General features: G+C 44.8%; 1 protein-coding gene and 1 long non-coding RNA gene across 4 annotated transcripts; both read right to left on the reverse strand.

Moving 5' to 3' along the window:
- Positions 1 to 1,155: 1,155 nt before the first annotated feature.
- LOC125525420 lies at positions 1,156 to 2,724 on the reverse strand. The gene is made up of 3 exons (XR_007291288.1): positions 2,438 to 2,724; positions 2,166 to 2,346; positions 1,156 to 2,028 (listed from the first exon to the last, which is right to left on the reverse strand). It is a non-coding gene; the product is annotated as an uncharacterized LOC125525420 (long non-coding RNA).
- Positions 2,725 to 2,728: 4 nt separating this feature from the next.
- On the reverse strand, positions 2,729 to 11,976 carry LOC125525419. 3 transcript variants are annotated; one of them, XM_048690439.1, is made up of 10 exons: positions 11,680 to 11,976; positions 11,487 to 11,599; positions 11,256 to 11,384; positions 10,424 to 10,651; positions 10,164 to 10,287; positions 9,907 to 10,036; positions 9,750 to 9,804; positions 5,060 to 5,440; positions 4,676 to 4,760; positions 2,729 to 4,517 (listed from the first exon to the last, which is right to left on the reverse strand). In XM_048690439.1, exons 2-8 carry the CDS (start codon positions 11,584 to 11,586, stop codon positions 5,298 to 5,300), a joined length of 909 nt encoding a protein of 302 aa, XP_048546396.1. In that variant the 5' UTR covers positions 11,587 to 11,599; positions 11,680 to 11,976; the 3' UTR covers positions 2,729 to 4,517; positions 4,676 to 4,760; positions 5,060 to 5,297. The 3 variants fall into 3 exon arrangements, with proteins under 3 accessions (XP_048546396.1, XP_048546395.1, XP_048546397.1); XM_048690438.1 differs by having other exon boundaries at positions 4,676 to 5,440; XM_048690440.1 differs by lacking the exon at positions 5,060 to 5,440 and having other exon boundaries at positions 2,732 to 4,517; positions 11,680 to 11,974.
- Positions 11,977 to 13,889: the final 1,913 nt, after the last annotated feature.

Here is a 13,889-nt window from a genome sequence, read left to right on the forward strand (position 1 = left end):
CGTAATTACTATCTTGCTAGGTTCAGTTGTCATAGCTGTTCGGAATCCACAAACCATCCCGACCGACGGAGGCAGAGTTGATAATTGTATGGTTTCCCACTAAGCGCGAGCATAAAACTTGATCACCCTACTTCAATAAGGGCTTATGCACTCCACTCGTAAACGAGCGTTAGAGCTTTTTGAGCGAGCGAGCGAAGCCTTCCTGGAGCTTCCCCCTTCCCTCACCCGAGAATTGCATTTCCGCTTCAGCTTCCCCGGTTTTGTTGGTTTGGAGGATTAATTGATTGGATACCCAATCCGCATAATCTTTCAAAGTCACTGCTTCTGGGGATCTGCTAAAGAAACATTATAGAATAGCACCCTTTGATGAGAGATATGAGCAAGAGGCTTCAAGAAAACTTGTGTTTTCAGAATTATATGAAGCCAGTAAAGAAACAAAAAATCCATGGGTATTTGAACCCGGAGAGGGATATCTCTAGATCGGATCAAAGGAAGCGAGGCGGCGCACGGAGGGCGTCGAGCGAAGCGACAGGGTCGGCGTTCGGTGTTTTTTCCCTCTGTGATATTTAAATGGGCTTCGTGCGAGAGTTATGGCCCAATTAACCACGACCCCCCAATTTTGTCGCGGGAGCAGCTGCTCACTCCAGTCGTGAGAAGTACCGCAGCTAGTTTGATTGGACGGCCAAAAACGCTGAAAAATATAGATCGAACGGCTGTGGATGCTAATGCCCTGAGATGGCTGGATTAGTGCTCAGTTTTAATATTTCTAAATATGTAGGGGCATAGATCACGAGAAAGACGGCTTTGGATTGATCCATGTAATTATTTTTGTCAGACTTTATTGAATAGTATATATAATAAAAATGGTTGTGTGTATCGCTCGAGTCTCGTTCCATGCTAGTCGGGAAACATTTTATAGTTTGCATTCGTGCTAAGATGGATGGCGTGGACAACAGTCTTTCTGTCTTTAGAGTTTGGTCCTGTTAGTTGCGTTATATATAAACTGGTGCGAAAGTTTATTTCGAGAGTTTGGTCCTGTCATATTGGATATTGCAGTTACAGATTGGAGATTCTAGTTGTCCTTCTTTTCACACTATAAAACAAGTTAGCATGTAGGGCAACTACTCATTTTAGCATTCGAGGATCAGCAAACATGTGCTCTAATGGTTACTGGACATGGCCTGTACAAAGATTGTTGCTCTTTTATGTTCATGCTCTTGTAAACACTAATTATATCTACGATTGGCATACTGAGCACAAAGCTTGAGGGATACATAAATGAGCCTCGCGATTGCCCGGTCTGTATCTCAGTCAGTCTGCTGACTACTCAGTTTAGCCGCCAGGCTCGCAGTCTGTGGAACTTCTGACAGTGTGCAAACATGGTCACTAACAATGAATGGAAAACACTGCTCCTCCCAACAAACAACTTAGGACGTTGGGTACAGTCACGAGGCCTTTTTGCTGGCAATTTGCAAAGCAAAACCGATGAACATCGCAGAGTTAATAACATATATAGCAGGTGTATTATTTCATCCACTCAAATTTCTTACAGAAATGGGACCACAATAGGTACAATCAGCATTTTTCATTTATAAACAAGCTCATACATAATGGCAGGAAGAATTTGAGAGCAACTAATCATCTCTGGAAAAACAGAGTACCAGAAACAGAGTAAGTATGTATTCGGAATTGCCAATCCATGGCGTTCCCCAAGAACCGTATTTTTCATCTGGTTCAACAAGTGAAACTCCTTCAGAGATCTTTAAACAGGATTGCAGCTTGCTACTCGCCTCCCTTACATTGAAGCCCCAAGATCAATGCCTCTTCCATTCACAGCCGAGAAATGACAAGATCCCTCTCAGGTCTCAGCTTCACATTACACCGTATCAGAGGCCACCAGCCAGCAGAGAACTTGGAAGCTGAACGTGATAGCCAATTGCAGCATAACAGTACGTATATGCAGCTTAATTAGTGGCAGCATCTCATGTCGTGTAGTCCATTGCATTTTCCACGTCTTCTCCCTACCAGCTGAAATGCATTTACAGAGCATGCATTAGTTTTATTTCCTCGGAAAATGTATTATGCGTTCGCAACTTGAAAACAACATGAGAAATTGCAAGTATATGAAGAGCGCGTAACATGATAACTACAAATAAATAACTGACCAGTTATCAGCACTATCACTTCACGGTTCACGTTTCAGAGGCACTTTGGCTGTCGAGGCACCGTGAACTAGCTCTCTCGCCTCGCTTGGAAATGGAATACAACGCTTCAGATTCACCCGAGATCTTTCCTTGCGGGCAGAAAAGATGCAAGGATGTCGTTCGCTCCAGGTTGAGGAGGTCCCTGCAACAAAGTGGATTATATGAAATAAACGATTTAACAGAAAATCAAAGCAGAAGACCATGAAATTTTTACAGTATAAGTTAGTCCTTACATGTCCAGATAAGTGGAAATGGATGGCCTTGTCATCACCAGCAACAAGTGCAAACGAGCAACACCTCCTGTCTAGAGAGACAAACATCGTCAAAAACCCAAACTGAATCAACTAATCAAACTATGCAACCATGGTGTTCCAGTTAAGGCTCCTGGCGAGAAGTTCATAAATTTTTTAAAAATCATAAATTAAAACAAAGTTCACACAAAAAATGAAAAACCATGAACTTGAAAATAAATGTTAATTTGAAAAATCATAAATTTGGGAAGATAATCATAAATTTTTAAATATTCACAAATTTAATGAAATATCACGATTTCTTAAAAATTGAAAAATAAAAAGTTTGTGAATATAGAGAAAGTTCATGTTTTTTAGCAAAAAATCATAAATTTGAAAACAGTTCATGAATACAGAAAATGTTTTTGAATTATAAAAAAATAAAAACATAAAAAAGCGAAACTAAAAAGAGAAAAACATAAACCGAGTAAAAAATAAAACCAAAAAAACCATGTGGGAAACTGGAGAGGACCTTCTAGAAGGTCCCAAAACTGGTGCTGGGCGACATGCTTTTGGGCTGGCCCATTTAACTACCGAAGGAAACATGTAGGCGCCAACTACAAAATACATTGTGTGATTCTAAAAATACAAATACACTGTAGACTCAGAAACCAAATACACTGGCGCAACGGCCCCCTAATCATAACCGGGGCTTCCGCCTCCTCGCCGACAAACAGACACAATCGACGACGAGGACAAAGTCGGAGCAAAAGGAATGGTAGACGGAGGAAGCCGATCCATGTCGCCACCCGCGGCATCAGCCGGTCAAGTCACAAGGTCTGCAGTCTGCACCCTCTACCACTTTCCGCTGATGATTTTCATGAGATGGCCAAGCAATTTTCGACTCGACGCTGATGATTTCCCATACAAGTCTGAACCCGTATGGCACTTGGGATAGCATACATTTACAGTGCCATGGTTATTGGTCATGTCCTGTACAAAGGGGGATTTGGAAATTCTAAACCATCGAGTGTTTGCACAAGACACCCAGGAAAATACTAGAGCACATTAGCTGTTGCTCTTTTATGTTCATATATTGTTGAACTCCGTCATTATGCGTACGATTGGCATACTGAGGACAAAGCTTGAGGAGCACATAAATAGGCCCGGTGAGAATCGCCGGTCTATATCTCATCCGTTAGTTTGCTGACTGCTCAGTTCAGCCTGCAGGCTCCCTGCGGTCTAAGAAACTGACGACAATTTGCAAACATGGTCACTGACTACTTACTTACTTACTTACGAAGCCTTTTATCCCAAGCAAGTTGGGGTAGGCTAGATATAAAACCCTTTCACGAGGACTTCCCAGGAGGTCATCCATCCTAGTACTACTTACTCTCGCCCAAATGGGTTTCATACCCAAAAGACTGGCTAGTTTTTACGTTGGCTCGCCAAGCCTATCACAACCCTCCTCCTTTCCCCGGGCTTGGGACCGGCTATGCCTAGAAGACATAGGCGGAGTTGCAAACATGGTCACTGACTATAGATGGAAAATACTACTGCTCATTCCAGAATAAAACTGTGCAAGCCCGATACCACCGCGGACTTTTTGCTGCTAAACTGTAATTTGCAAAGCGAATCCGATGAAATTCGCAGATTTAATGGCATATATAGCAGGCGATTGTTTTGTCAACTCAAATTTGCAGAAAATGGATAACAACAGATTCAATAATCATTCTCTGTTTACAAACATGCACAGACATTTTCTTCATCCAAACAAGCACCAACATAGTGGCAGCAACAAATGGAGACTGATAAATCATCTTCAAGAAAACAGAGTACTATAAACAGAGCAAGTCTGTTTTCTGAATTGCATGTCTTCTCGTCAGGTTAATTAGAGGAGCACTTCTCTTCCATTCCCAGTGGCGAAAGGTTTCGCCTTGCACCATATCAGAGGCCACCATCCAGCGGACAATTTGGAGAGCTGAATGTGATGGCCAATTGCAACCTAACAATATTTGCAGCTTAATTGGTAGTGCTATCTTGTGTTGTACAGTCCATGGCATTTTCCACGTCTTCTCCCCAGCTGAAAGACATATATAAATATATAGCTTGCGTGAGTTCATTTTATCAGCAAATCTATTATGTGTTCAAGCCAAGCAAAAAAAACACATGACAAATCACGCCGTAACATGATATACTCACTACAAATAAAGAAAAGTAGTTGTTGCTTGCTTAACTCACCAGCTAGGACTGTCGAGCATGTGAACTCCCTCCTGGATCAGAAAGAAATCCCATGCCTCCCAACTTCAGTTCATCCAATATGCATCTAAAAGATAATTATGCTCAGTTGAAATTCAGTAGCACGAACATAACCTCTTGCAGGAGTTGAGGCAAACGATTGTTGTGCATGCATGAAAGTTAGTCCGAAGACATGTTCAGAAATCAGATAGAATCAAAAAAAATCGAAGAAGCCAAGGAGGCGGTATCTTGATTGTTTATGAATTATCAGGAAGAAGTGGAAAGGAGCATCAGCTCCTGTTAGAGACAGAGAAACAAACATTGTCAGAAACACAAACGGAATAGAGTGTAAATAACTGAGGGAGATCTAACTGAAGAGGTACATACACGACCTGAGCGAGATCATCTTCAGTGCAGATCATCTTCGCTGTTTTTTTTTTGAAAAGGGGGTTTTCCCCAGCCTCTGCATCAGAAAGATGCATACGGCTCATATTATTAAAAAAAGAATTCAGTAACAAAGTCTCCAAGTATCGAGGTGCGAAAATAAACAAAAAGCTCGAAAGAGCTGAAACCCTAAGCCACAACCGGCTGGCAAACACAATAGGAGCACTACATGCCTAACCTATTACATGACCGCCATCCAAACCGGTTGAAAATATCCCGCGCTACCATCTCCCATCGGGTAGACGCAGTAACCAAACGCTCCCTGGCCTCCGTCGGAGTGAGTAGCGACCACATACGGATGAATGCCGTGGCCCTGAAGATAACCTGCAAAAAGTGAATGTTGTTGATCTGTTAAATACTAAATCATTTCTGCAGTTCCATACTGCCCAAAGTAAAGCACAAACGCCAACACGAATGTGTCTTGCAGTATCGGAATCAACCCCATCAAGCCATGTTCCAAATAACATGTTGATAGAGGTGGGCTGATTAATATTAAACGCAATATGAATTGACCGCCACAGAATCTTAGCCAACGGACAATCGAGAAAGAGGTGTTTGATATTTTCGTTATGATCGCAAAAGCTACACCTAGATGAGCCCATCCAGGTTGTGTTTTGCCAGGTTATCCTTAGTCAAAATGACTTGTTTATGCACAAACCACATAAACACTTTGATGCGTAAGGGGACCTTTACTCTCCAAACGTGAATCGAGGAAGGGACAATGCTAGAGTTAATGACATCCAGATACATAGACTTAACCGAGAACACACCGTTCTTAGTAAGTTTCCAATACAGCTCATCTGGTTGCTGGATCAGCCGAACCTCCATTAAACGTCTAACAAGGTGGAGCCAAGCCTCCCAACGATTTCCAACAAGCGCCTCCGAAAACTAATATTGAGGGGAGTGGATTGTATAACAGATGCAACGTAGGCTTCTCTACGTCGCACAATGTTGTACAAAGTAGGATATTGAAGTGCAAGGGGAGTCTCCCCAAGCCATGTGTCCTCCCAAAACCTCGTAGTGGCTCCATTCCCGACAATAAATCTTGACTTGTTGAAAAAAAGTTGTTTGACTCTCATCAAACCCTTCCAAAAAGGTGAGTCGGAAGGCCTCACATTTACCTGGGCCAAGGTTTTAGCATAAAGATACTTATTACGCAAAATCTATGCCCAAGTAGCTTCCGTCTCAGACGATAGTTTAAATAGCCACTTGCTAAGGAGACAAATGTTTTTGACTTCCAAATTTTCTATGCCTAGACCCCATTGGTCCTTCGGCCTACAGATTATATCCCACTTAGCAAGCCTATACTTTCGTCTGAGGTCATCATTCTGCCAAAAGAATCGAGATCGGTAGAAATCTAACCTTTTCCTGACTCCCACCGGAACCTGGAAAAAGGATAAGAGAAACATAGGCATACTGGTAAGGACCGAATTAATCAGAATCAATCGTCCTCCATATGACATGAGCTTCCCTTTCCAACAGCTCAGTTTCTTTTCAAAGCGATCCTCGATGCATTTCCACCCACTGTTAGTCAGCTTACGATGATGAATGGGTATACCTAAGTACGTAAACGGTAAGGAACCCAATTCACATCCGAACAATTGTTTATACGTGTCCTGGTCCTCCTTTGCTCTTCCAAAGCAAAACAATTCACTCTTGTGGAAGTTAATTTTGAGGCCAGATAATTGTTCAAATAAGCATAACAACAGCTTCATGTTTCTTGCTTTCGCCAAGTCATGCTCCATAAAGATGATAGTATCATCAGCATACTGAAGAATGGAAATCCCTCCGTCAACTAGATGTGGGACCAGGCCACCTACCTGCCCACCTACCTGCCCTGCATCCTTTGCCTGACCTATTAAGATAGTGAGCATATCAGCCACTATGTTGAACAGGATCGGTGACATCGGGTCTCCTTGCCTTAGCCCCTTGTGTGTTTGGAAATAGTGACCTATGTCGTCATTCACTTTAATCCCTACACTCCCTTTTTGCGTAAAGGAATCAATCTGGTTTCTCCAGGCCGGATCAAAACCTTTCATACGCAAAGCTTGTTGAAGGAAAGGCCATTTAACTTTATCATATGCTTTTTCAAAATCCACTTTAAAAACTACGCCATCAAGTTTTTTTGAGTGGATTTCATGGAGCGTTTCATGCAAGACAACAACCCCTTCAAGGATGTTTCGATCAGGCATGAAAGCAGTCTGGGACGGATGAACCACAGAGTGCGCAATCTGCGTAAGTCTGTTTGTCCCGACCTTGGTGAAGATTTTGAAACTCACATTAAGCAGACATATAGGTCTGAACTGCTCAATGCGAACCGCGTTTGTCTTCTTAGGAAGAAGAGTTATCATTCCAAAATTCAGCTTAAACAACTGTAGTTGTCCCTCAAAGAACTCCTGGAACATGGGCATCAAATCACCCTTAATAAAAGGCCAACACTTTTTGTAGAACTCCGCCGGAAACCCATCCGGTCCTGGAGCCTTATTATTCTCCATCTGTGCAATGGCTTCAAACACCTCTCTCTCAGAGAAAGGAGCAGCCAGGAGCTCATTCTCGGCAGTCTCCAGTTGAGGAACATCCTCAACCCTAGACTCATCTAAGGACACAAAATTCTCTTCCGGGGGACCAAACAACTGCTTATAATAATTGGTAATGTAGACTTTCAGATTGTCTTGACTAACTATCGCCCCTTCGTCTTGTTCTAGCTGGAAAATTCTCTTTTTACGATGCTTCCCATTAGCAATCATATGAAAGAATTGAGTATTGTCCTCTCCTTGTACTATCTTGCGAACCTTAGCTCGCAACGCCCACTTCAATTCCTCCTCGCGAAGAAGCTATTTAAGTCGCATCTCCGCCTCTATCTTTGTTTCCAACTCACTGGAATCCAAGATAGAAGTTTCAGCTTTAACTTCAAGGTTTTGAATAAGTAGAAGAAGTCTCTCCTCCGCCTTATAAATACCATGCGTGTGCTTAGCCCATCCTCGAAGGAACCTTCGGAGATGACGAATCTTACATTGCCATCGCTCGATAGGCGTCCTTCCTCCCGAGTCTGTAGCCCACTCCCGAGCTATCAACTCAAGGAATCCTTCTCTTTCAAACCAGGCAAGTTCAAACGAGAAAATGTTCTTGTTGCCCACAAAAGTTTGAACTCCTGAATCAACTAGTAACGGTGTATGATCAGAGACACCCCTTGTCAATGCCTGCACGGTTACCAGAGGAAACTTCTGTTCCCATTCGACACTTGCTAGGACACGGTCAAGTTTCTCAAACGTCGGTACCGGTAACGAATTAGCCCAAGTGAATTTCCTACCCGAAAGCTCTATCTCTCTGAGATCCAAACTTTCGATAATAGTGTTGAACATAAACGACCATCGGCCGTCAAAATTGTCATTATTCTTCTCCTCCTTCCTACGGATGATGTTGAAATCCCCCCCCCCCTAACAGGGGGAGCTGTTCGTTACCACAAATACGAACCAGATCCGCCAAAAAATCTGGCTTGAGCTCTGGTTGCGTAGCTCCATACACCGCCACCAAAGCCCAATCAAACCCATCTGCCTTAGTTCGAACTCGAAACTTGACGGCAAAATCCCCCAAAACTACACTCCGAACTTCCAACGTCTCGCACTTAACCCCAAGTAAAACCCCACCAGATCTTCCTCGAGGAGGGAGGCAATGCCAATCAAAATCTACCCCCCCCCCCCCCCCCCCCCCCCCCCCCCGCGGACAAAGTGGCAAGAAATTGAGAAGTGAAGTTGCTTCTTCCAGTCTCAGACAATGCAATAAAATGTAACTGATGTTCAAGAGAAACCTCTCTTATAAATACGAAGGTCGCTGAATAAGTTTGTGTTCCAGCACACTTATCATGAGGTAAACATAGAAGGTTCTTATAAACCGAAAAGAGCAATTTCAATGAAATTGATTAATAAGTCACCTTATGGCTCAAGGATCTGAGCACGTTCAAATCTGAAAGATAGAAAGAGAAAGGGGAAATAAAAGCGGAATGTAGCCAAACTGATAAAATAAAATCGACATGATCCGAATTCAGTATGCAATTTCGAAACTAAAGAGTGTGGTTTCCTACTGTACCTTGGTTTAATAGAACCAAAGTAATCAGTTTGAGGCCAAAGGCCTAACATTACAGTGCATAGGTTAATTATAAATCCTTTGTATTCCTCTATTGTTATCTTAGCTCTGGACACACAATTTTTTTTGTGTGGCTAAGTGGATGTTGGAGTTCGTTACTTGGACGCTGCAAAACTTGTCTTGTTTTGACTCAAGAGTTAGCATCCTCTCCTCTCCTATCCTTTGAAGAGAAGAGAAGAACCCGAGAAGTATAAGTGGATGTATGATGTAGCAAAGAAAAAAAATCGGCTTCTGACTAGAGGATGTGACCACCACGTTTATAAATCAGAAAGAGAGGAATCAAGAAAGGGGGAAAATGATGTATTAGCATGCTGACACAAGCACATTGACAAGAGAAAGAACACATCATCTGTATCAACAACATACAGATGTACGTACAGAGTAAGCGTCATACTGGGAGTGATTTGCAGAGAAAGCATCCTGTGTCTGTTGTATCAACAACAGAAGATGATGGATTTGGTGGGGATATGGGATGAAGAGAAGAGGGTACCTTTGCTTGCTTGATGGCTGGCTGGGTTGTTCGCAAGAGGATCGTATCCAGAAGTCTGCAAATAAAGGGAAATGGATAGGATTACTACTTGATAAATTTTCAATATCTATGCTCACTGCTTGCTTGATTTGGTGGGGATTGGGGATGAAGAAGGTACCTTTGCTTGCTTGGTTTGCTTGATGGGTTGCTGGGTCGTCCTTGGTGTTGAGGAAGACAAGAGAAGAGGTCGCGAGGGTCGACCGACCATCAAGCAAGGGTGCTTTTCCAACTCCTCCTCCTCATTCGTCCTGCAACCCAATAGAGAAGAGAAGCATAACATCAGGGAAGGGACTGGCAGAGAATGGGATGGAAGAAGAGGAACTCGAGAGGGGGGGGGGGGGGGGGGGGGGGGGGGGGGGGGGGGGTTGGGCGCACCTTGATGCTGCTGCTATGCTGCTTGTCCTCGAGAGAAGGGGACTGGAGGAAGAAACGAGGTTGAGGAGCACAAGATCCATGGCGTCCCGGGCGGGCAGAGGAAGCTCCGCTCCATGTCGCCTACCTACACAGACGAGACGAGGTGAGGGTCAGGTAGGGGCTGTATGCACCTTGCGCTCCCAGGTTAACAACTAAGCAGAGTACTACTCCAGGTTTTAGAAACTAATGGTACATCCTAATTTCAAAGGAGATGTATGCACCTCGCACTCCCAGAGAAGAGAAGAGGTCCTCCTCGGACGAACCCATCAGCAGACCGGCAGGAGAAACTTTCTCGTCCTCCTCTGTCACGTCATACGATGAACCAATCAGCGGAGCAGAGCCGCGCCATTGGGCGAGCAGGCAACCTTCCACTCCCGGCGCAGCACCTTCAGGTTGAAGAAGCCCTTCATGGCGCCGATGGCATGCTCGAACTGCAGCAGCATATTGCACTACAGAGGGAAGAAGAACAAGTCAGCATCATACTACTAGCACATGACACGACAAAGAAAGCATCGCTGTATCTGATATAACAGATGTTCTGTCCTAAATTGGGATGCACATGACAAGAAATAATTTCTGCATATCCTACATGCTCCTGAGATCTGAGTGTTTTGGTCAGTATAACCCAATGATTGGACTTTGAAAATCAACCAAACTTCAGTTTCGGCACATTGCGTTTGCCATCAATGCAATATTTTTTGTTTTGTTTCAGGTGATGCCGTCAATACCTAGGCATCTTCCATGAGTTCCTCAATCAATCTCAAAAGTGCAGCGACCCCAACCTTGAGTAGGCATTTTATATGGAAAAATGAGAGTACACATCGAAATCTGATGAGAGGTACATGCATGTCCGTGCAGATTTCTGCTGCACCAACAACCTAACAGTATTATTATATTAACAAAACGAAAATCATCCGGCTAGAATCCAATATAAAGCACCAAATCTTGATCAACAATTAATGGATGTACCTTGATGGTGATCCTAAATTGGAACGCTGCAGCTCTGGCTCTGAGGATTTGGTGGGGATTGGGGATGGAGATTGAAGATGGTACCTTTGCTTGCTTGCTTGCTTGATGGGTCGTCCTTGGCGTTGATGAATGAAGACAAGGGAAGAGATGGAGGTCCATCGTGGGGGCTGGACATCAAGGGGGTCCTCGTCCTCCTCCTCCGTCGGGTCCGTCCTGCAACCAAGCCAAGCCAACCCATCCCATCCATCAGAGAAATGCATCATGGAAGGGAAGAGGAGGGGAGGGAAGAAGAGGAAATCGATAGAGGGGGCGGACCTTGGATGCTGCTGCTGCTGCTTGTCCTTGTGGTGGAGGAAGAAGGAGCACAAAGAAAGATCCATGGCGTCGCGGGCGGGCAGAGGAAGCTCTGCTCCATGGGGCCTGCCTACCTACACAGAGGAGACGAGACGGGGCGAGGGTCAGAGAGGGGGAGAAGAAGGAGGAGGAGGAGGAGGAGGAGGGACCATACCATAGCAAGCACCGCCGTCGAGGCCCTGTGGCTGCGGTCGGCCGGTCGCCATTGCCGGCGGCTAGGGTTTCCGGCGCGAGGACGGAAGGCGAATCTGATCGCGGGATGAGCAGCTGGAGCGGATCCGCGTCCACCGTCCAGGGCGAGAGGGGGAGGGGCCGCCGGCGGCGGCGGGGTTGGGAGCGACGGCGGAGTTGGGCGGCGGCATCGAGAGGGAGAGGAGTTGGAGTTGGGTGGGGAGAAGACACAAGCTGCGGGCCTCCTCTCTCTCTCTTTCTCGTCCCGTCCGCGCCGGAATTTATTGTTTTTCTCCTCCTCCGCCGAAAAATGACAGCCGTGCATTGAGCCGATCGGCAACGCCAAACTCTCGGCTTCCTCCGGCTCCGATGCACATCCTGTTTTCGCCATCATGCATGGAGCACCCGGTGGCACGGCGAACTGATGGGCGTTGCATGTGTGACATTGGATTGCCGCATCTTCCGCAACCCAGGTAAACCAAGATGGGGGTTTGGGTTTTCGTGACCTACACTCTTTCAACTTGGCGCTCCTTGCAAAACAGTGTTGGAGATTGTTTATAAATCCGGAGTCTTTTTGTGCTCGAATTTTGAAGGCGAAATATTACCCCAATACAGATTTGCTGCATGCTGGGCCAAAAACTGGGTCTTCATTCACATGGCAGAGCCTGGTAGCAGGTCTAACTACTTTTAAAAGAGGGTATATTTGGCGAATCGGATCGGGTGAGAATGTAAGTATATGGAATGATCCATGGATTCCCTCCAGCCCGGACAGGAGAGTTATAACTCCTCGGGGACAGATCCTAATCTCACGAGTGGTAGAGCTAATTGATCCAGTTACATTGCAGTGGGATGAACAATTGATACAGGATATTTTTTATCCTGTGGACGCTACTAGAATTCTGCAAATACCACTCAATTTCCAAGCTTTTGAGGACTTCATTGCATGGCATCTAACAAAGCATGGGAGATTTACAGTTAAGAGTGCATACCATGAACAATGGTCGCATAAGTATAGAGGTCAATATCTCCCAAGCTCATCGTCTAGTAGTACCATGCAAGCTGCGATCTGGAAGAAGCTATGGGAGCTTCAAGTGCCACGGAAAATTCAAATCTTCTGTTGGCGGGCATTGAGAGGAATTGTTCCAGTTAAATCCATTCTCGCTAATAGACATATACCCGTTGATGGTGCATGCCTAGTGTGTCATCAGGGGGCGGAAGATCTGCGTCACATGCTGTTCCAATGCGATTTAGCAAAAAGCCTATGGGCCGGGCTGGGTCTATCAGAGCATATTGACTTCGCTTTACAAGTAGATAGGTCGGGGTCGGCGATCCTGGAGTTTCTGCTGTTGGAGTCAGACCAACCTCTGATAATGATGTCAAATGTGAAGAAAACGGAGGTGATAGCGACCGGATGCTGGTACCTCTGGTGGCTGCGTCGTCGACACACTCATCATGACTCTGTTCCTCCTATCTTCAGGTGGCACATGTCTATTCTCGCAATAGTGAAAAACTATACAAACTCTGTGATGCAGAAAGGGACTTTAATGGAGCATAGGTGGAAGAGACCAGAGCCAAGGTTCATAAAACTTAATGTTGATGCTTCATTCCATGCGGATGAGGGAGCAGGCTCTGTTGCAGGTGTGCTACGAGATGATAGAGGGAATTTCATTGCAGGGTTTTGTAAATATATATCACTGGCAGCAGATGTTGTGACTATTGAAGCAATGGCATTACGGGATGGATTAATTCTGGCGAACTTCTTGGGTTTCAACAGAGTAGAAGCGGAGTCAGACTCGTTGAACGTCATCAAATGTTGTCGAGGACAAGATCAATGGTGGGATGCAGCTGCAGCGATCTTCGCCGAGTGCATAGACTTATCAACATCAATAGGAAAGGTCATCTTCTCTCATTGTTTTCGTGAAGCAAATTCAGTTGCGCATGAGCTAGCAAAGTTTAGTTTTTATAATAAATGTGATGACAATTGGACTAACGAACCTCCTGAGTTATTAGTTAGCCAATTGGTGAACGATGTAACTATTGTTTAAGTTCAATAAAGCTAGCCATGATAGCCTTTCCCCAAAAAAAAAGACGTCTTTAGTTGCGTGGTTAACAGGCCAAGATCTCTCTCTCCCTCTCATTGGCCACGCTCCACCTCTCGATCACGACAACGACGACGACCTGGCGTGCATGAGG

Source organism: Triticum urartu, chromosome 7, assembly GCF_003073215.2.
Source record: "Triticum urartu cultivar G1812 chromosome 7, Tu2.1, whole genome shotgun sequence".
Lineage (NCBI taxonomy): Eukaryota > Viridiplantae > Streptophyta > Magnoliopsida > Poales > Poaceae > Triticum > Triticum urartu.

Bases quoted from the DNA above. Each gene is read 5' to 3' on its own strand.
- LOC125525419 (XM_048690439.1), bottom strand. From the start codon at position 11,586: ATGGAGCAGAGCTTCCTCTGCCCGCCCGCGACGCCATGGATCTTTCTT. The intron at 11,385-11,486 runs GTCCGCCCCCTC...GCTTGGTTGCAG, and splicing joins CAGCAGCAGCAGCATCCAAG to GACGGACCCGACGGAGGAGG. The intron at 9,805-9,906 runs GTACCTTCTTCA...CTTTATTTGCAG, and splicing joins AGCAAACCAAGCAAGCAAAG to ACTTCTGGATACGATCCTCT.